Raw genomic sequence first — 22,066 nt, 5'->3', positions numbered from 1 at the left:
CAAAAAAACCATCTATTGAGCAAAATGAAATTGAAGAGCATATACCTTTCTTGTAGAATGTAAATCCGATGATTAACATAGCACCATACGTTAGACTCGCTCGTACTAAGCCACATCTTTCGGTCTTTCCTTTACAATGTTTAGACTCTTAAACACCTTCACTAATGATCTCTCTTCTCAAAATATAATGACAGAAATTGAAGCCACAATTGGTTAGTGCACGACACCAACTTATCAGTGTTTAGGTCCTATCTAATAGCAAAAATGGTGAGCTCTATAACAGACGGTCTAATAAAGTTAACAATTATTTTGAGTAGAAACAAGCCAATTAAAGTGATTTCATGTGAGGCGTCAAGTGCCATGGTGGAGCTCCAATGGTAAAATCTAACAAATATAGCCGCTCCAATCAAAATGTTGGCGGTCTAATAAAGTTAACAATTCTTTTGAGTAGAAACAAGCCAATAAAAGGGATTTCACGTGAGGCGTCAAGTGCCAGGGTGGAGCTCCAGCGGTAAAATCTGACAAATATAATCACTCCAATGAAAATGTTGGCGGTCTAATAAAGTTAACAATTCTTTTGAGTAGAAACAAGCCAATTAAACTGATTTCACGTGCTCCAATCAAAATATTGAATCCAACATATAACTAATGTTTTGAAGTTTCAGAGCAGGTCTCACTCCCACTTTGGTTCATGAATCTCAAATTGTGTGATTTCGCATTTTGAATCTATTTAATATGAAACCGAAGAGCATATACCTTTCTAGTAGAAACTTAGCACCATACGTTAGAGTCGCTCGTGCTTAATAATATCTTTCGGTCCTTCCTTTTGAGTGTTTAGACTCTTAAACACCTAAGTTAATGATATCTCTTCTCAAAAACTAAATCTAATAGTAGGGATTAAAGCCACAATTGGTTTGTGCGCGATACCAACTTGTCAGTATTTAGGTCTCTGATAGCAAAAATAGTGAACTTTATAACGGCGTTCTAATACAATTATCAATCATTTTGAGTAGAAACAAGCCAATTAAAGAAATTTCACGTGAGGCGTCAAGTGCCAAGGTGGAGCTCCAACGGTAACATTTGGACAAATATATATAGTTGCTCCAATTGAAATGTTAAATCCAACGTATAAACTAATGTTGTTTTGAAGTTTAAGCTAGAGCGGGTCCCACTCCCACTTTAAATCATGCATATCAAATTGTGTAATTTGACTAATTTCATTGAGTCATCAAATTTATGCTTCCTCCCAAAAATACGTATATGTTGGTTGAAACAAGTTCAAATTCAAAGTCTAAAAGATACATTCTCATTTAACACTATCACTAAAAATGCTATTCTTATAATAAAAATAGCTTATGCTCTTTCGTCGACATCCCGAAACTGTAATGCGACCCACAAATGAGTGTATTCTAAAACATAAAATTAGGATTGCATCCAATAATTACTTATACCAAATATGTCTTTTAACAAATATAAAATCAATTTTACATCATAGACACTTATGTCCTCTCCCACCATGCCATTTGATAATGAGTCCTTTGGCATTAAGATCAAATTTACATATATTTTTCTTTTTTCTGTTATATTTTCCCTTCCCACTTAGGCCAACCCCAAAGAGGCAAAGACGTAGAACAGACAAGTGTCTTTTTATTTTTCATTTTTATTATTTATAGGAAGAAGATACTATTTTTTATATACAAGCAATGGGAAATATAACGTGCAGTTTAAAAATCGGGTTCGGGTTGTTGTCCATTGACCGACTTAAACCTACTACTCTCTTCACACATCACAACCACCGCCACCGCCACCACCCCCTCCCTCCTCAAAAATCCAATTCCCTATTCCCCTCCCAACCCTAAATTATTCTCCACTCTCATCTTCAATGGCCACACCACCCTCACCCACCGCCTCCCCCTCGGTCTCCCCGGTCTCCACCACCGCCACCAAGAAGCCCCACCCGATCCCCTGGACCCACGAAGAAACCGTCCACCTAATCCAGGCCTACCAGGACAAATGGTACGAGCTCCGCCGAGGTCAGCTCAAGGCCAGCCAATGGGAGGAGGTCGCCGTCACCGTCGCCGCCCGCTGCGGCTACGACTACACCGAGCCCTCCAAGACAGCCACCCAGTGCCGCCACAAGATGGAGAAGCTCCGCCAGCGTCACCGCTCCGTCAAGAAGCGCCTCGGCCTCAGCTTCGGGTCGGGTTGGCCCTACTTCGATCTCATGGAGCGGCTCGAACAGGGCCCCATGCCCATCTCCGCCAGACGGCCGTACCAGGAGGAGGAGGAGGACGACGAAGAAGCCGAAGAAGAAGAAGAAGAAGCGGAGGATCGTGACGGCGAAGAAGAAGAAGAAGAAGAGGTTGATGAGGAGGAAGAAGACAACTACAGGAAGTTGCAGAGTCTTGATTACATTCTGAGGAGACCTGCAATTGTGAACAGATTTTCTTCTGGAGCAAAAGAGGGCCACTTTCGGGACTCGGCGGCGGCGAAAAGGCCGAGGGAGGCCGCCGCAGACGACGACGGCTACTACGGCGATGTGGTGGATGGGCAGAGAGGAACAGAGATGGTGGTGGAGCTGGCGACGGAGATAAGGGGGTTTGCGAAAAGGCTGATTGGGGTGGAGAATATGAGGATGGAGATCATGAGGGAAACGGAGAGGTGTAGATTAGAGATGGAGAATAAACGGATTGATATGATTCTTCAATCGCAGCGCAAAATTGTTGATTCCATCGACAGGGCTTTTGGGCTTGATTGAAGGGGTTCAGTTCTGTTCGATCTGAATTGTTGTCTGTGGGTTTTGTTGTTTCAATGTACAGTAACAACGTTGTTGTTGTGTTGTTCAAATTGGATTTGTATAGTTAACGGTTGAACCCAAGAACCCAATGATGGTTCTGGTTCATCTTGTTGAAGATTCAGTCCTCTGAGAAGCAATTACAATCTTTTCTTTTCCATTGATCAAGTACTTGTAACTGATAGTCTTCAATTCTAGTGATTAGTGTTAATTTCTCTAAGAAAGTTTCATGCTTTAGTCAGAAATTCTCTTGGGATTGAAATAAAACAGCTTCATTTGCTTCTGTCTTGGGGTTTATTTTTTTGGGTTTTTTCGCTTCTCTGTTTTTTGTTTTATTTGCACATTCACATTGCTTTGGATTCCTGTGTCTTTCTTCTTCTGCTTATAGTACCTTTCTGGCCATGCTTATAGTACCTTGAGATTTGAGAAAGAAGACATTTTCATTGGTGAAGCTTTTTACCAATAGCAGACATTTTTTGGATTTAGTGTTAAATTCGCTCTAAGAACCCTGTACCACAGCAATAAATGTATCGTCAGGTCACTTCTCATATGGTCGATTATTGTTTCTGAAAGAAAGCTTTCTCTTAAAGTTATGATGAAATGCAGCTGTACTAGGCTGAAGCCTGAAGGATCTTTAGACGTGTCCTCGGAAATTTAGGAAAACACTGTGACATTAGTGTAAGACATGGGCATTCTACTAGTGGAACTGGATTACACAGCATTTGGCCAAGTTCCAATGTTATTGCTATAAGACTAGAGTCCAAGAAAATTAGGATTGGTTGTGAAAGATTAGGATTCAGTCCCACTAATAAGTAATGAATGCCCACTAATAAGTAATAGGGTAAATTCCTCCTATGGTACCTGAGGTATTGCTACTTGGACAGTTTGATACCCGATGTATTAAAGGGGACAGTTTGGTACTTGAAGTTAGACTCTGTTTGACACTTTGGTACTTCTGTTAATTTTTCTGTTAAATGTAAGGATAAAATTGACATTTAGAATAGGGAGCTTCTATTCATACCTCCAAAATTAGTATTTAGACCTCTCACTTTTTCCAAGTAATAGTTGACTTTGTCAACTCATGTCAAATTACCAATAAAGACACAAATAAGAAAGAAAAAAAAATCTCTTCTTCTACAAACAGTTATAGTCTTCAACTTGGGAAAAATTTTCTTCTCCAATGTAAACCCTAAAATATATATATTGCCAAATGTTATTTAACGTTGAAATCAAAATTTTCTGAATTTGACTTTGTCTTCGTAAAGTGATAGACTTCCTTGCTCACATAGCTGACAATTTACAAGATCTATCACTGTGCTATAAAAAAAATAAAAAATAAAAAATAAAAAATAAAAAATAAAAAATAAAAAATAAAAGGAGAGAAAATGGGAAATACAAAGACACCTCATTTGATGAAGCCCGACTCATTCTGAATGCAATCAAATATGTGAACGAGCAGCAACAAAAAGCAGTACTCCAGCACGTTTATATGACAAACGCAGCAATGAGTAGTTGTCCACAAGATCTTCCCGCATATCATTAGTGCAGAGCAATTTTATGTGGAACTATTCTATAGATATGATGAAAAATTCGACCATCTGATATAAATCTATGGAGAATGCACTAGACTCATGGTTAATTATTGTAATTTCCTCCACTATCCCATACATATCTAAAACAAAAGGACCATGCATGTTCATTTCAAGCTACTATGGAAACAAGTAGGAGAGAATCAATTTAGGGACAATGACACCTAAATGCAATGAAAATAATACTTGGAAAACATATTTATACGAGATGATGAGCAAACATGGTATTGTTGCCTACGCTAACCAAGAGTCAACAATTCATTGAAAAAATGCTAGCACCTCTGTTACTCGTATATGGAGGATGAACTTCCAAAAAAAAAAAATTGCTGCACTTCCAAATCTTCAAAAAATGAAGGAGATCCAACTATTGATTTTTGGAAGTATGAATAGAATCTAAAAAAAAAGAAAAAAGGTCTTTTATTGATTTTATTGGACCATGGGCATTATAGGAAAATTAGAGAGGTGTAGATAGCAAATTGGTTATTTGAAAAAGTAAGTTGGAGGTCTATTAAGTAGGGAGGTCCAAATACCAAATTTAGAGGTATGAATAGAACCTCCCTTTAGAATATATGTATAAAAACATAATAAAAAAAGATGAGTTTGTGGGTTTAGGGTTTAGGGTTGATTGTCCTTCTTCATAATTTTATAGGTATGAATTAATGTTTATGAGTTATGTTGAAGGTGAAATATCGAATTTTATGTTAAAGAAATATAATAATCAGATTTTTTTTGTGTACTATTCTCTATGAATCCACTGATTTTTCCTCCAAAACTTGGATTTTTCCTCTTCTTCATAAACACAATGCAATGATATTTTTTGGTATTATTTTAGGTCTTCATCATTTTTTGGGTCATTTAGGAGAAAATGAAAATGAATTAATGCTTTTGGGTTATGTTAAAGTTGACATAATTGAATTTTATGTTTAAAAAAATTTAGTTGTACGAGACTAGTTTCAATGGAGTACTCTCATGGGTGTTCACTATATGATTACTATATTTCTTAAACATAAAATTCGAATATTTCACCTTCAACATAACCCATAAGCATTAATTCATACCTATGAAGAAAATCAACCCACAAACTCATGTTTTTTTATTATGTTTTTATACATATATTCTAAATGTCAATTTTATCCTTACATTTAACAGAAAAATTAACAGAAGTACCAAAGTGTCAAACGAAGTCTAACTTCAAGTACCAAACTGTCCCCTTTAATACATCAGGTATCAAACTGTCCAAGTAGCAATACCTCAGGTACCATAGGAGGAATTTACCCTAAGTAATAACACAAGTAGTACATACAATTACGATTAATTAATTGTGGCCGTTCAATTAATTCCCGACTCTAAAATGGTCGGCCTTCTTGGCTAGTGGACTTTGGTTGGTAGAACAATAGTGTGTTAAGTTGTTTATTCAGGCATCAGCCGGTTAAATTTCTGCTAGTTTTACGAGTCTTGATTTACCCATTGCACGAGTTATGATGCCAATTCGAATTATCGTGGCTTGTCTTCTTTCTTCTCTGGTGTAGACCAACTTCGGAATTGCTAGAGCGTATAAAATTTGGAGGATTTATCCTCAACACCAAAAAACACAAACAAAAAAACAGTAATAAGGCAAACCCCTCATCAAGAGAAAAAGAAAATTCTCTCCTAAGCGAACCTTAAGCGCTTGATTTTCTTCACAACGCCGTACTGCCTTGTCCGACGACACGCCCTCGTGGCGGTGGAGGCGGACGGGCTCTTCAAGGTGTAAAGGTCGATCCTTGGTCCTTCAATATCCCAGTCCATGTGGAGATTGGGTGTTGCCGGCATCAGAGTTATTTCACTGGGATCCAGACGCGATGGTGGGCAAGGCCAGTGGTGGATCAGTGGCTGGCAGTGGTGGTCGTGGTCTCCAGGACAAGATCCTGCAGCCTTCGTCTCGGGGTTCTTTCCAGTGGAGATAGATCCAAGCGGCCGGCATGGATGGAAGCAGACATGGGTTTGGATCGCCGTTGGCTCGGCATGCTTGTAGGTTGCAGTGCCACGCCGGGCTCTGTCTGCTCCATTCCGGATTTGGGTTGGTCGGCCTAGGTAGTGGCAGGCGGAGGTGGGGGTGTGAATGGTGGTAGGCTAGCGACAGGATTCCAAGCGAGACGCTGGTACGGTGGCTGCCGTTTCTTGACATGGGCTTGGGCTAGGGTTTTTGTTGGATTGGGCTTAGCTTTGGGCCCAACTTACATTATTATTTTTCTTTTATTTCCTTTTTTTTAAGGAACTCTAGGTTAGTAATTAGTTTTACTTTCAATAATTTCCTAAGTCTCTTAGGGACCTACTCATTTTTGTGCATCTAGCAAATCATTCGGAATAGTACAGATGGAGGATTCATGCTATTTCTATGTATTTAATGTCAAATGAGTGACCTAGTTCTATGTACCGTTGTGGGTACTAACACATCTTTTTGTCTGTCTCGATGGCAGTGTGTCACGAGCCGCACTTAGGAGTAGTGCTATCGTGACACTTGGTAAAGGAGATGCCGAGAGGAGCGAGCCTTGAGGAAAGGAGATGCCGAGAGGGGCGAGCCTTGGGACAAGGAGAAGCCAAGAGGGGCGAGCCTTGGAAGCCCAAGGGCGAGCTTGAAGCTAAAGTGAGGACGAGTGGTATTGTGGTAATTAAGTGGAAGTTCAGGTTCCAGGTACTTCAGCTTGGAATTTGGGAAAACTCAAAACACGAGAAATGTCTGGGACGTCGAAAAGAGTTCAACGCACTTGACAGCATGTCATTTGGATTTTCTAAGAATTAGTTATGGACAATTAGTCTCCTCGGCTATTTTGATGTTCCCTCCCGCCTTGTTCATGTAAGTAAGATATGCTCTATAGGGGGAGACATGGTGTCAAGCTCTCCACCACCCCCGGTGCTGGCCTTCATGGGGCACTAAGTGAGCTTCTCCTGGGCACCCGTGGGGGCCTAGGGGGCCGGACATATGTTGTCAGAAAGGGGCAGCATATGTTTCTACGAGTCAGGATGTCTCGTGGACAGTATTGGCTGAAAGACGGAATGAAGGTCACAATACATGCAAGAGCTAAAAAGCTAAAATAATTTGACCAACAGACAAGAGATTATAAGCTAGTGATGGAACAACTAAGACAGATTCAAGGGTTAAGGTATCAGATAAAGCAATAGAACCTTCTCCGGTGACCGGAGTTGGAGTACCATCAGCAGTAAAGACAACGTCTTAAGGGGAAGGTCTAAGGTTTTTCACAAGACTTGGGTCATTGGTCATATGGTTAGATGCACCTGTATCAATTATCCATGTACTATTAAAAGTAACCTTACCCTTCATACCTGACTGCGCTACATTAGCGGAGGCATTGTCTAGGTAAACTTCCTCTATAGTAGCAACAACAGCCTTGCCCAAATTCTTTCGCGGTTTCTTGGTGAAGTCCCACGTACCAATCAGGGTAACCAATCACTTCATAGCACTGCTCCTTGCTATGACCTAATTCCCCACAGATAATGCGCCTTTTGTTTGCATATGGATTTGGTTTACCCAGAGGACGGCGTGGAGAAGGCCCTGAGAAGCTTGGAGGAGGACCCTGTTTGCGTTGAGCCATAACAGAAAATTCAGTAGTTACCGAATGCCCCGTAGCCTGTTTATCTGATTGCACCATTGAGGAATTCAGGATTTTCTCAAGATTGGATTTTCTAGGGTTTCAAGATGGATATGAATGTTTTGGAAAAAAAGTTATTTTTTTTCTTTTTCCGAAAAAAGGTAGGGTGATGGTGGTTTGAAATTCAGGATGATTTGATTTCAATGATGGTGGTACGCAGCGATTTGTGGTGTTCTTCGGGATTCAGGATTCAAAGGATGCAGCGCAAGTTCAAAGGATTGAACCTAGCTCTGATACCAAGTAGAAAAGAATACTTCAATTCAGGGTTAATTCGATGATAATATTCATCCCACAATGGGGGTATATATACAAGTACAAAGGAGTAGTCTAACTCTAATAGGAAACAATCTTTCCATAATTACAGGATTTTCTATAATTACAAGATATCCTAATTACATACGGATTTACAGCGATTCTACACTTATTACTTCTCGCGCGATTCTACTTTTAGAACTCCTTTGGTTCGCAGAATTGAGCCATTGAAAAAAGGAAACTCATTGCTTTTCTTAGTTTGGTATGTATAAGGAAATGAACAGCTTTTCTGCTAAAAAAAAATATGGGAGACCCCTTTCAAAAAAAAAATTATATATATGGGAAGGGAAAAAAATACAAACAGTACCCAACCTATGGCCGACTCCGAATTTCTGTACCTAAATTTCCAAAACTATCACAATGGTACCCAAGTTATCTAGCCCGACCCAACATATGTACCTGCCGTCCAAGACGGCGTTAACCAGTGTGCCACGTGGCGTATTTGATGGGTATTTGTGTCATTTACTTATTGTTCCTCTTGATCATCTCATCCGGAAGAATATTCTCCTTCTTCTTCTCCCTTTCCTCCCTCTTCCTCTTCTTCTCCTCCTTGTTCCTCTTAATCTGCCCCTTCAGCTCCGCCATTCTCTCCTTGTACGCCTTCTTCACCGACTTGTTCTTCTCCCTCTCCTCGAATGTCGTCCCCTTCCGACTCACCTGAACCGCCGACGACCTCTGCTTCCGCGTCTGCTTCCACTTTTGCCCGGAGACCTTCCCGGCGATCACGACTGGTTTGTCCGGATTGTCCGAGAAGGACACCACAGATCGCTTCGCCGGAGGTGGGTAGGTGGCGTCGATTTCCATGGCGACATCTTCGTCGTCGTCAGCGGCTTCGGGGTTCTGCTTGCGCTTGTAGGTTTTGCCGCCGAAGCCTTCGTCTAGGCAGCGGAAGTCGATTGTGCAGGCCATACAGTGAAAACTAGGCTTACCCTGCCCAATTCTTGAGTCCCTTTGCTCTCTTCCTCTCTCTGCATCTCTTTCTCTATCTCTCTGATTTGTTCTCTCTCTCTCTCTTCCTGACTTGTTGCAGAATCTTGTTGGGATGTTTTGTACAGTTGATATTGGTTATGTGGTTCGGATCGTTGGGATCGTTGTGGAATTTTACTTTTGTGTTTATTCCTTGGTTGCAGCTATTCATATTTGGGTCATTCTCTGAAGATGAGACCAAGTCATTGCTTCTAAAGCAATCACCGGGGAAGCCGTCGCCTGTGAAGGGTGAAAAGCCAGTGGAAACAAACGTATTGCAGTTTGGTTCGATAGATTTTGTTACGGATAAATCTTTAGTTGAGTTGAATGGGGAATCAAGTAGACAGTAAAGTTCTTTGAAAGGGCTGAGCAAATTGCAGTCTCTAAATGCAGATAATAAGCACAATGAAGTTAAGACTGCAAAAGCAGGAGATGATAATTTACTGGGATCAGTAGCAAGTCCCTTTGCTCTCTTCCTCTCTCTGCATCTCTGCCTCTCTTTCTCTCTCTCTCTCTCTCTCAATCAAGATACATAACTAATAAAAAAAAATCAGTTAAAGAAAAATACTAATAAAAATTAAAAACTAAGATTAAGGTACGGAAGGACTAAAATGTCCCTGAAATTATGCCACCTAGCATAACAATTAACACCGTCATAGACGGCAGGTACATATGTTGGGTCGGGCTAGATAACCTAGGTACTATTGTGATAGTTTTGAAAATTTGGGTACAGAAATTCGGAGTCGGCCATAGGTTGGGTACTGTTTGTATTTTTTTCCCATATGGGAAAGTTGACCCTCCCAATACTCTAAAGAATTCATTTTGCCTTCTACATTTGCATTAATTGCACATAGAGTTCTTATTATAAGGACCATTGTATCCCAAATACAAATCATCGGTCATGACAATTTTATCCAAAAAGTTCTTGAGATTTGTATAAGTTTATACTTGAATAATTAAGGTCATGAAATGTCAAATTTATCTTCCTATTTATGTACATTCCACACACCGAAATAGAAACAAAAGTACATTTCTGCATTGTTTTCTTAGATTTCCAAACACGGATAGGGAAAACTAATTGAGAAGTTTATTTTCCCACTCTCATGAGAAAGGCAAAAGAATAAATTTTCTAAATTTGTATGAAATAAATGAAATCTTAGTTAAAAACAATTTCTAATGTAAGTTATTTAATGGATTAAATTCAGTTTACCCCCCTAAGGTTTTGGGGTAATTTCATGTTAGTCTCTGTCCTTTCAATTTAATCAGTTTACCCCCTAAGCTTTCCAATTTCAATCAGCCGTGTCTAATTTCTACTATTTCGTCCAATTTGGACCGTTATGTCTGACTTTTGAGGGCTAAAATGGTCATTTTAAGACAAAAAAAAAACTAAAAAAAAAAAGGAATTTTTTTTTTCATTTTAAATTTTTTTTCCCATTTTGTCTTCAACATATACACCACAAGTTATAATAAGTTTATAAAAACAAAAAGATATTCTAGGTGGTTGAAAGTCGCTCGCTGATCTACGATATTTATGATATATCTCCGATAAAAAGAAGAATTTTAGGATATATCTCCAATGAAGTAAAGAAATGTCTGTGTAAAATTATTTTTTACAGATATTTACAGATAAAGTGTAAAATCATGAAGAAATATCTATGTAAAATCATTTTTTACAGATATTTATAGATAAAGCGTAAGATCGTTTTTTACAGATATTTGTTCACTTTATTGGGGATATCTCTTAAAATTCTTCACTTTATCGGAGATATATCACAAATATCGTAAATCAGTGAGCGACTTTCAACCACCTAGAGTATCTTTTTGTTCTTATAAACCTATTATAACCTGTGGTGTATAGGTTGAAGACAAAATAAAAAAAATAAAAATAAATAAAAAATGAAAAAACAGAAGAAAAAAAAATTAAAAACGAAAAAACAGAAAAAATAAAAATTCCTTTTTTTATTTTATTTTTTTTTGTCTTGAAATGACCATTTTAGCCCTAAAAAATCAGACTTAACGTCCAAATTGGATAGAATGGACACAGTTGAGGAGAATTGACAAACTTGGGAGGTAAACTGGACATGGACTAACATGAAATTACCCCCAAACCTCAGGGGGTAAACTGAATTTAATCCTTATTTAATTGCTACACGGGACATTTGGCTGAGCATGATTAGTTAATCCCTTGATTAATTAATCTCTTAATTAATTAATACAAGGGTTAATTAATCAAATAATTATTTAATACAACTTTTTCTTTGCTTCAATTTTCTTCTTCTTCTTTTGCTTTTTCCGAGCTCAAACCAATGGAAATTATTTTATGCACTGACGGTGCAAATGACCCAACACTTATAAGATGATCTCAACCCTTGATATTTATAATTAATATTTTTATTAATAACCTAAGAGTGTATTTAATATAATCTAATCATCAATTTATGTCGGTGTAAGTGCACGTCGGTGCACTGAATCCTCGGAAATTATTTTATGCACTGACGGTGCAAATGACCCAACACTTATAAGATGATCTCAACCCTTGATATTTATAATTAATATTTTTATTAATAACCAATAATTTTCACACATTTGCTTGGGGCATTGACTCGCTGACCATTGTTGACTTTTCGTCTTTTTCTCGATAACTCCAATTAGCTCTATTTTTGCGCAACTTCTTCCGAAATCCACAGCTCCACTTATTTTGCTACAATATAAATAAAAATTGATTAATTACATATTAATTAGTTTGAGGATTAGCTTAATTATAGTGTTTTAGATATAATTATACGTATATAAATGCGTGTAATCATTATTGTTTACTTTCATTGAAAGGATTCAATGAACAACCATTTAAAAAAAATGGGACATGACCTGTCAGTAATTTGTTATGGGAAAGGTGCAAAATTCAATTATTATTATTATTTACGATTTCCAAATGTTGGTAGACCCGACTCCAAAATGAGCTGTGTGAACCAAATTGGGCGTCAAAAATTAAGCGGAGGCTAGTTATGGCATGATTTGTTTGATCGATGAAAAACTCATTTGCTTTAGCATTGGTGATTCAACGAAAATTAGGTTTCCTAAATTTATCGTTTGGTTACCTTTTGATCAAAGGAGCTCGAGACCAGTCTTCTTGGTGAGGATGATTAATGATAGATCAAGTTGGGAAGGGAAGAAGAGAGAGACATGAAAATGTTTATTAAACAATTTAGGGATAATGACCATTTACACAATTTTGGCATAAAAATTGCTCACTTACTCCACTAAGAGTTTTTTACTCTCATTTACCCAATCTAACATCTATTGACAGTATTGCCCTCATTTTAATTAATAAACTACACTCATCTCTCTCTCTCTCCCCTCCCCTCTTCGATCTATTCTCTCTCTCTCTCTCTCTCTCTCTCTCTCTCTCTCTCTCTCTCTCTCTCTCTCTCTCTCTCTCTCTCTCTCTCTCTCTCTCTCTCTCTATCTCTCTCTTCCTTCCCGGCTGAGTCGACTCAGCGACCACCGTCAGCCACGAAAATCGGCGTCCTCGATTCCGGTTCGATTGAAGAGCAGAAGCAAGCGGCTATGGAGATCAGGCTCCTCGCCAAAAACAAATCTGAAAACTGCCTCAAAAACGCGGAATATGGAGCAATTCAGCCGTTGATTTCAATCCTCTTCCTCCGATCTCCGCCGCGCATTCGACGTCTGTGACGCCGACCTCCATATAAATTGACTCATGCGACTCCGATCTCCTCCCCAACGACATTGTTTGCTTCGGGTATATCGTCCTCTTAACCACGTCGACGAGCTTCCTGTCGTCGACAATAGCGTTGTGCACGCTTCCCGCCGTGGGCCGAAACCCGACGAACAGAGGTAGGTTGTCATGCCAAGTTCCGGATCTGCAACCAGAAAGAAGAGGGAAGACGACCTGGGTGCCCAAATCAAATTTTTTTTTTCATTGGTTGTTTTGATGAACTTTTTAATGTGTTGGCATCAGATCGACTAATATATTGTTATATATGTGTTGGCATCTGACTACAATTCAGCTCTAACATTTTACTTCTTCTGTGGTGGTATCCAAAAGTATGTGAAAATATGTAAAAATGATGTATATTGTTGTATATGTGTTGGCAATAATACGATTATTGGGGGGCATTAACATGATTATTGGGGGGCATTAACACGATTATTGGGGGTAATAATACGATTATTGGGGATCAATAATACGATTACTGTGGGGCAATAATATGATTACTGGGTATTATTAGGGGCAATAAAATCGGACGCCGGATTCCGGTCACCGGAGTTCGAGGCTGGTCACCCGTCACCGGAGTCCGGCGAGATCTCCGATGACTTCTCTCTCTAAGTGACAAAGAAGGTGAGGCAAAATTGTCCTAAAAATAAATAAAAAGTAATAAAAAAACATACTTAATTGGGTAAGTGGGCAAAATATATATAAAATATTGTGTAAGTGGGCAATCTCTTAGAGTGTTTGGGTAAGTGGGGTTAATTAACCCCAAAATTGTGTAATGGTCATTACTGGTTTAAAGAATTGTATTATTCTCGAAGCAGCTTAATTAAGAAGGTAACTAATGTGCTTAGTTTCTTCACAGGTGGCTCAGTTGACAGTGCCTAGTTTCTTCCGAGAAAAATTCCTTGGCTGATTAAAGATATGGATTCCTCGTTTTTGCGTTTTTATCTTTTCACTACAAATAAGACAAAAATGAATCAATTATATGTAAGTTGACTTAATTAAGGTGTAGATTAATATTCACCATCTTAAATACAATCGTGCGCATGCAAATGCGTATAATAAAGTTAATCAAAACATTTTCAAAATACAATACTGGTGAGAATATTTTTTTGATATGAAAAGTAACATTACAAACTAGAACTTCTAGTACAACCCGATCCTAAACAGTCGATTAGAACTGCATTCCTAATCTGAGGGGGGTAAGATCCATCCAAGTCAGCACCTATGTCTCCCACCGGAAAATTCGCTTCTCTAAACACATGTCGAAAAGAGCAGCTATCAAAGCAAGCACATATTTACTTTGATGGCCAATTCTTAGGTGCGGGTAGCCGCACCACGTGTACGGTGCGGCTGCCCAATCAAATTTAAGAAATTTTTGTCTTTGTTCCGAAATTGTCCCTGGTTTTTAAATGTGAAATACCCAAAATACCCCCCTGATAGGGGAATGATTGGCCTGCCGCACCACGTGGCGGTGCGGCTGCCCCACGCAAGAATCACTCTACTTTGATATCTTATATCATGATTGTCTTGAGTCTCCGAGAGATATTACAGGCACCATTGATGCGGCAATACTGATGAGAACAATACAATTGGATGGAGCACCTTTTTCGACGAGTTGCTTATCACCGGTCATACCCACTTTATTATTAATTTGAATTGTTCTCTCATTTGAGTTTTGTTGCCACTTAACAAATGAAGCGAAAGCGTGGACTTCTCGTCAAAAACATTGATAGGATTTTTAGTTTCTTGGTGCTCAAACCTTTTCGCTGACCCTAAGCAGGGGATCAATGCCCCATATTTGGTTTCATGCAGATTTATAAATAGCAAACTACATATACCTAAGAACTGTACTCAAGAAATTACACAGTGCACCTAAACTACATAATTTATAAATCATGGTTCTTCATGGTATAGTAGCACCTCACATTTCTTGAGAACTTATGAGGCATATGACTCGTTCTACCTAAGAACTGTACTCAAGAAATTACACAGTGCAGGTAACAATGAAAAACTCTCTTGTCTCATAGAATTCTCTTGAACTCCCTTGTTTTGAGTATTAAAGCAAGTCAGATAGAATCCAAAGTTGAAGTTAATTATATGCTTGAATTACTGTTTGAGGACATTGCAATAGCACCCCTTCCCAGTTCCCATCAAGAACCCACTATCATGCATGCATGTAATGGTGCTTTATGACATGACTAAGCTACACGAAGGTTCCAAAGACATCATACTCTCGATCGTAACAAAGAAATTTCGTACAGAACAGAATGGTTCTTCTTGTCATACCCATTCAATTCTTTAGGAACCAGCTGTCAGTCATAAAAGACACTAGAAAGTCAGGGTTACTCCTAAAACTTCATTGTTACACACCTCTAGTGAATTTCTCGTTCTATTGCACTATAAATATATATATATATATATATATATATATATATATATATATATATATATATATAATGTATATTTATATATTAATGTCTTGTCTCCCATCTTCCTTTGGCCAATGATATGCAAAAAGATGCTTCCAAGACGTGCAACTTCCACGACTATATATGCATGACAAGTTCCATAAATTGGTGCAATGAGCATATATAATAAGAAAATTCAACTTAAAACCCCAATTAGAAATTGATAACACAATTGCAACAGTAATACAAAGACTGAAATTCCTTATCATTGACTTTTACAGACCAACGCTAGGTACAATAGGCCTACACTTGAAACTGGCTTTCCTCTACCAAAGGTTGTCAAGATCAATAAAATTGAACACATTGTCATCAAGGGTGCTAAAGTTGAGCGCATCATTATGGGCAGCACTGTCAGAAAGTTCCGTCGTGTTTGAATCATGAGGGAAACCCAGTTGAGTCTGATCATGACTCTCATCAATCCTCATCATCTCGTTGTTATCATTAGCTGCAGAATCTTGCATCTGCACCGGCTTTGATGTGTCTAGTACTGAATCAGGTGCCGCGGTATAAGGATCATTATTGGTGTCAACCAAAAGTAATTCATTCGGCGTCCAATAATCATCAAATTGGATTGCATCTATGTCAATGGGAATGCTAAGATGGTTCGGCTGATGACTGATGAGGGTATCTGGGTTAGGTTGAACATTCATAGGTTCATATGTTTCCGCCCTTCGAAATATGTCATGATCACTAAAAACCATCAGATCATTGCCGTGGAGCTGTTGCTGTTTCTCATGACAATCAGAGGTAGAGGGCAGCAGTTGCTGATCTTGTTGTTGTAGTTGTTGTTCCTCACGCTCAAAGCTCACCGAGGAGTACTGCTGTCCGGCACACATATTGTTAGGTTCGACTTCTTCTTGTTGTTGTGGTTGCTGCTTTTCCTCATCACTGGATAACCATCGAGTAAAAGATGAAGCCATGAGGTTATAATCTTCATCATTCAAAATCTGATTCTCGTAAGGGGCCATGACATAAGATTCTTGTTTGTCTACCCTCTGAAATTTGTCAAGATGACTAGAAACCATCAGATCATCACTAAGGAGCTGCTGCTGCTGCTCATGAAAATAAGAAGGAATGCCAAGATTGTTCGGCTGATGACTGATGACAGCATTAGGGTTAGGTCGAACAATATTCATAGGATCATAAGTTTCTCCCCTTTGAAATATGTAATGATCACTTGAGATCATCAGATCATTGCCGAGGAGCTGCTGCTGCCGCTCATGAAAATGAGAATGTTGCCTTCTCGGTTGCGGATCTTCTTGTTGTATTTCTTGTTCCTCAAAGCTCTTGTTAGAATCAAGTTGTTGTCGTTGTTGTGATTGTTGCTCCTCATCCTCACTACCTAAGCCTTGAGTAAAAGAAGCCGGCAGATTAGTATCATCATTCATAATATGTTTCCCATGAGTAGACATGACATCATGTTTGTCTACCCTTGGAACCTTTCTACAGGAGGACTGAGGAGTGTCATTCATCTGATCTTCAATCAACTTTCTCTTTCGGTCTTTCCGAATCCGGCACAGCACAATATCACGACCACTACAAGATTTGGGGATCAGTGAATCATCAAGCTTGTACTCGAACATAATCCAAGAACCATTCTCATTTGGTTCATTCGGCACGTAATGAAACCTTTTCCACGATCCTAAGATCTTCTTCTTATCCTCTGAATCATATACTTTGGCCCCTGCAGTGTCACCTTTCCAGGTGCCAGAACCTGCCGTGCGAGACACGTTTGATCCATTATCATTCACCTTCTTCAATTCGGTAAAGATAAAGAGGTCTTCACCCTGGTTCAGTCTTGGGCCGCCAAACCTAGTCCAAAGATCCCAGGGTTCCGTCTTGTAAAGATTGAACTCATTCATAACCCTAGAGTCATACTTGAATGGTTTGCCGCGGACCTTGTTCAGAAGATAATATCCCAATAGTTCTTCGTTGGTTGGAAGAAACTTAAAACCCGATGGAAGATTAAGACCAGGAACACATGAAGACGCCATAAGCCAATGAATCGGGAAACCACTCTAGAAAGGAGTAGGCGGTTTTCTTGATGGGAGAAAGATAGAATATCTATAGGCTTTCAATTGTAAAGAAGAAATTCAATGAAGAGTGCTTTTAGGGAATTTAGAGAATTCTTGAGAAAGACTCCACAAGATTTTGTTAGGGTTTTCAATCCAAGAGATTGTGAGAACACCGTACTACTGGCATTGGAGGGGTATATATAGTCCAAAGTGACTAAAATTTGTAGTTTCTAATTCTTCACCGTTTACATGGTAACCCGTGTGTAATTAGTACATCTGTCAATCCAGCTCACATAGGTATTACTGTTCCAATCCATGTCTGATTATGAATTTATGATTGTACTTTGGACCCGTAAAATGCTCTGCAGTAAAATAATAACTTTACAATGAAAAAATAGTAATTTGCTATCTAAACCTCTTTCAAAGTAATTTGTTATCTAAACCTCTTTCAAATATCTAACTTAACCTTACTTATAAATAGAATGTTCCAAGCATTAAAGATGAGTTTTAATTCTCCCATAATTGTTTGTTTGCCAAAAAAGAAAAATTGAAATAATTATTGAAGAAAAAGGAGGAAGTCATAGCTTGATAACTAATTAAAAAATATTACCATAATTGTTTTCAAGCCTAATTTTTCATGTTTTATGGTTACAAAAATTAAATTTGCTCATTTAATTATTTTTATTTAACTTTATCTTATATGCCGCTTCACAAGCTTATTTAGTTTAGTTTACACGATGATTCTCTATCCCTCATTTCATGATCTTGTAATACTAATGAGAAAACCATTTATCTAATATTTGTTCTATTGAATCATAATTTTGTTCTTGTATAATCCACCAAGTAATTTTGAATGCATTATCTTTTGAATCTTTTTTTTCTTCGAAAGCTTTCATGAACAAATAAAATCATAAATGAAATTTGAAAATGGAAATGAATGATAAAGTAATATAAAGTTGTGGAGAGAGAAAAAATATTTTTTTTTCTTAATATTTTATTGTCTGTAACAGTCTTTTTATATAAGGACATATAGGTCATTTAATAATTAAAAAATGGGGGAGTAGTAGATTAGGAGGTCTCAATAGGAACTCTCCAATTCTTAACCTTGTATTGAAATCCCTCTACCATTGTTTAGTAGGGCTAAATGGGCTTTCACCCGGTCTACGCACTCAACGTGCCTTGTCTGGCCTAGTGAGGTGGAGTACCGTTGTTAGATGGAGCTACCTCCTAGTGGCAAGATGAAACGGAGTGTCGCCGGATGTTTTTCCGTGCGGCAACATATTGAACATCATCATTTGGTATTCTCTTTTATATGGTGTGCTGCACTCTGGAGTGACTACTTAGCTTTTGCATTCGAAGCTAGCCCCCTGGCCTTTTTGGTTCCACCACGTCCATTTTTAATCGTTCAGCCTTTTTTTTATGATCAGATTTGTTTCAATGTTTATCCGGAACACTCCGTCGTTTAATCACAGTGGGACTAAACGACTTCAAATTAGCCGATCAATTTGCACATATGATCTTGAAGGGAGATTTAAGAATTGAACGGACATCGGACACCTTGTATCATAAAACTTCATTATTTCCTTTGTCTTAATTAGTTGCAAGTACACAGATAACTAAACGTGATAGTAATTAAGACATGGAGCATACATACTAGGCTCCTACTCATCCTACATAACATAAACCAAAAGTAAAATCTTCACGGAATCAACTTGTCCAGATCCGGAACAAGTTTTCCAGTAGGCTGATGAACAGATGGTGGTGAAGGCGATGTCGGAGGTGATTGGATTTGATCAGCTTCATCGCAGTAACCCTTTAGTATATCAGTCTCTTCCGTGGTAAGCCCTAGGGACCCGAGCAAGGCTGGCCAACACTGGTGCTCAATGGTTCGAATGGCTTTGCAACAGCCGTCTCCTAAGTAAGTCTCACCATTGAGGAAGAACAAGACAACCTCTTTACTGCATGCCTGGAGCTGAAATAAGGACTCCCAGCAGGTTGATGATTCTTCATCCAAGTTCAATCTGGCTGCAAGGTTTGATTTTCTCCCAGTTGGGTAATTCGATGATCGAGAAGTACTGACCACAAATGACATGGTCAGAACAAGCAGAGCTGTGAGAAGGAAAAGCTTAGATGTGTAAGCCATTTTCGGTTGTCAGATTCGTAGGTGAGTGAGAGATCGGTGTGTAAAGGCAAAGAAGAGGCAAGGGTTTATGTAGAGTGGGAAGTAATTAGCGTTACAAAAACGTTAGTGAATGGGAGATGAAGAGGCTCATGTCAATTCATAATTCATGACAATTAATGAATGAATATGGTCATTTCAAAAAAAAAATAATGAATGAATATGGTGATTATGTGGTTAACATACGACAGGGGAAATTGATAGGGCTAACCGGCTCAGCACATATCATTGTCAAAGAACTAGTGGCATTTAAATAGATCATATAGTACATTTTCAAAAAATAAAAAATAAAATAAAATAAAAAATATCATATAGTAATAATCACTAATTGCACAAGAAATACCTCAAATTAGTGCAGACTAACATTTTTCCACACATGCTCTGCATGTGCAAGTTATTAATTTTTTTTTTTCAGAAAATGAAAAAAAAAAAGTTGGTTATTGCAGAGAAAAGAAAATGGGAGAGAGAAAAGTAGGTTGTGGATATTTTTTTTCAAATTTTTTTAATAAAAATATATTTTGTAAATGTCTTAATTATCATTGTGATTTAATTAATTTTCAAAGTTTATTAATCTTCTAGGGTTAATTCTGTCAAAATTTTAGATTTTGGCTAACAAAGCCTCTTCTCTTAATAATAGTATAGATTAAGACTTTCATCCTAAAAATTTAGCACTATCTCATGTTTGGACCACTTTGATCTAAAAAACGCAGAAACCATGGTTGCCTAGCAACTCCTTCCTTAACGAAACCATGGTTGAAGAGATACATATGTTAGGTTTGCTATTTCCCTTGCGATCTCCGGTAATGGCGTCATTGATTTTGGGGCCACCGCGATTGCTCTGAAATCCGATTTTGATGTGGAACATCTTCTCATAAGGTGGATCACAAAGCTTTCACGGTTACAATCTCTTGTGCAGCTTTTGTAACAGGCTCTTAAACCGACATCATGGTTTTGGCCTCTATGTACGTATTTGATTTTAAGCGCAAGGGAGAAACGGACGACACCATCAATGGTGGTCCTTGGTTTTTTAACGTACTTAATTTAGTTGTAGCTCCATTTGACGGTCGCAACCCCTTTGCAGTGTGCCTCTGCAAGGCTTTGGAGTAAGTGTGCAATGTGCAAATCTATGGCCTTATCCCGGTGTTGATGATGATGGGGCAGCTACCATAGTGAGTTCATCCTAGCATCGGAAGAGGTAAAGTTGTTCTTCCCTTATTTATCTGAAACACGGCTAATGGGCGGTTAAAACAGTGGTCAAGCTCAAGTTTAAGTTTGTTGTTGGAGGTTGCAAAACCTGCAGCCTCTTAGAGCATTATCCTTCTGGTTGTTCGGGGATTTGGATCCTAATATCCCATGTTTTGGTGCCACCCTGAGTACTTTCAATTTCTCAACGGCTTCATCCCTAAAGGGCGGAACAAATCAGGTGGGAAGGCCCCGACGATAACTTGGTTTTTCAAGCACGGGTCTGTAATCTTGGGAAACTGAAACCTTTTCTTTACTATGTATCTCGAGCTTTACAGTCCAATGTCTTGCTTTCCGATCACAGATCTTCCAGCCTACGCCTGACATGGCTCCACTCCAAGTGGTTGCAGCTCCTGCCCTGTTTAGGGCTTCAGTTCTGGGGGTGCACAAGGACTCCATGCCCCTACTGAACATGGACAAGAAGGCCAGAACAGGCGAACCTGTCATTACTACCGAATCCATGATTCTTCCTTTCATACCACAACTAGCTGTTCCTTTAGTTGCAGATACACTTGTCATCGTGCTGGTGAAGAAGAAGAAAACCTGAGAGCGTTTAAGTCAAGAACTAAGTTCAAGAATGATGATGATTTCCCACTGCGTGAACTATGCAAATGATAGAGAGAAATGAAAGAAGCAAGCTGCTGCGAAGCATGACAAAAGCAAGAGGGGCTGGTAATGTGAGAATGGTGTCTACGGACTCCCCTCTCTGCGTAGGGTGGTGTCGTAGAACAGCATATAAGGGTCCCCGAATGGATCTCTGTTCTTTCAAGGCCTGGGAATTTTATTTTCTACTTTTTAGGTTTTAGTGTTTTACTACGTTTTTTTTTTTTTGCTAGAAAGGTACAGGTACATTGGTAGTGCATTTGTCGGGCGGGTTGCTATTGTGTCCCTAGCTGAATCATTTCTAAAGATTGATGGTTTTCCATGAAGAATAAATATATAAAAGTTTGAACAAAATTTGCTGGGTTTGTTTTCCTTGTTTTATTTGCTAGGTTTGCTTTGCCGGGGCAGAGTTTGCTAGACACCAGTTGGTTTCCCATTTTTGTTATGCACTACGCAGTTCTAAGAAACTAGAAATGATTTTGGTTCACAGCGTAAGATGATGAGTGATACAA

At 38.6% G+C, this 22,066-nt stretch overlaps 3 protein-coding genes across 3 annotated transcripts; 1 reads left to right on the top strand and 2 right to left on the bottom strand.

Moving 5' to 3' along the window:
* The first annotated feature begins 1,717 nt into the window (after window positions 1–1,717).
* Window positions 1,718–2,962, top strand: LOC133738380 (trihelix transcription factor ENAP2). Its single transcript, XM_062165908.1, has one exon. It carries the CDS (start codon window positions 1,883–1,885, stop codon window positions 2,756–2,758), a length of 876 nt encoding a protein of 291 aa, XP_062021892.1. The 5' UTR covers window positions 1,718–1,882; the 3' UTR covers window positions 2,759–2,962.
* Window positions 2,963–8,642: 5,680 nt separating this feature from the next.
* LOC133735487 (uncharacterized) lies at window positions 8,643–9,353 on the bottom strand. The gene has a single exon (XM_062162894.1). The coding sequence runs from the start codon at window positions 9,252–9,254 to the stop codon at window positions 8,808–8,810; it is 447 nt and encodes a 148-aa protein (XP_062018878.1). The 5' UTR covers window positions 9,255–9,353; the 3' UTR covers window positions 8,643–8,807.
* Window positions 9,354–19,132: 9,779 nt separating this feature from the next.
* On the bottom strand, window positions 19,133–20,072 carry LOC133735969 (egg cell-secreted protein 1.3-like). Its single transcript, XM_062163405.1, has one exon. It carries the CDS (start codon window positions 19,671–19,673, stop codon window positions 19,230–19,232), a length of 444 nt encoding a protein of 147 aa, XP_062019389.1. The 5' UTR covers window positions 19,674–20,072; the 3' UTR covers window positions 19,133–19,229.
* Between the last annotated feature and the right edge of the window lie 1,994 nt (window positions 20,073–22,066).

Source organism: Rosa rugosa, chromosome 3 (assembly GCF_958449725.1).
Source record: "Rosa rugosa chromosome 3, drRosRugo1.1, whole genome shotgun sequence".
Taxonomy (NCBI): Eukaryota; Viridiplantae; Streptophyta; class Magnoliopsida; order Rosales; family Rosaceae; genus Rosa; species Rosa rugosa.
The sequence above is the reverse complement of the archived record's forward strand: the minus strand, read 5'-3'. Positions and strand labels throughout refer to the sequence as shown.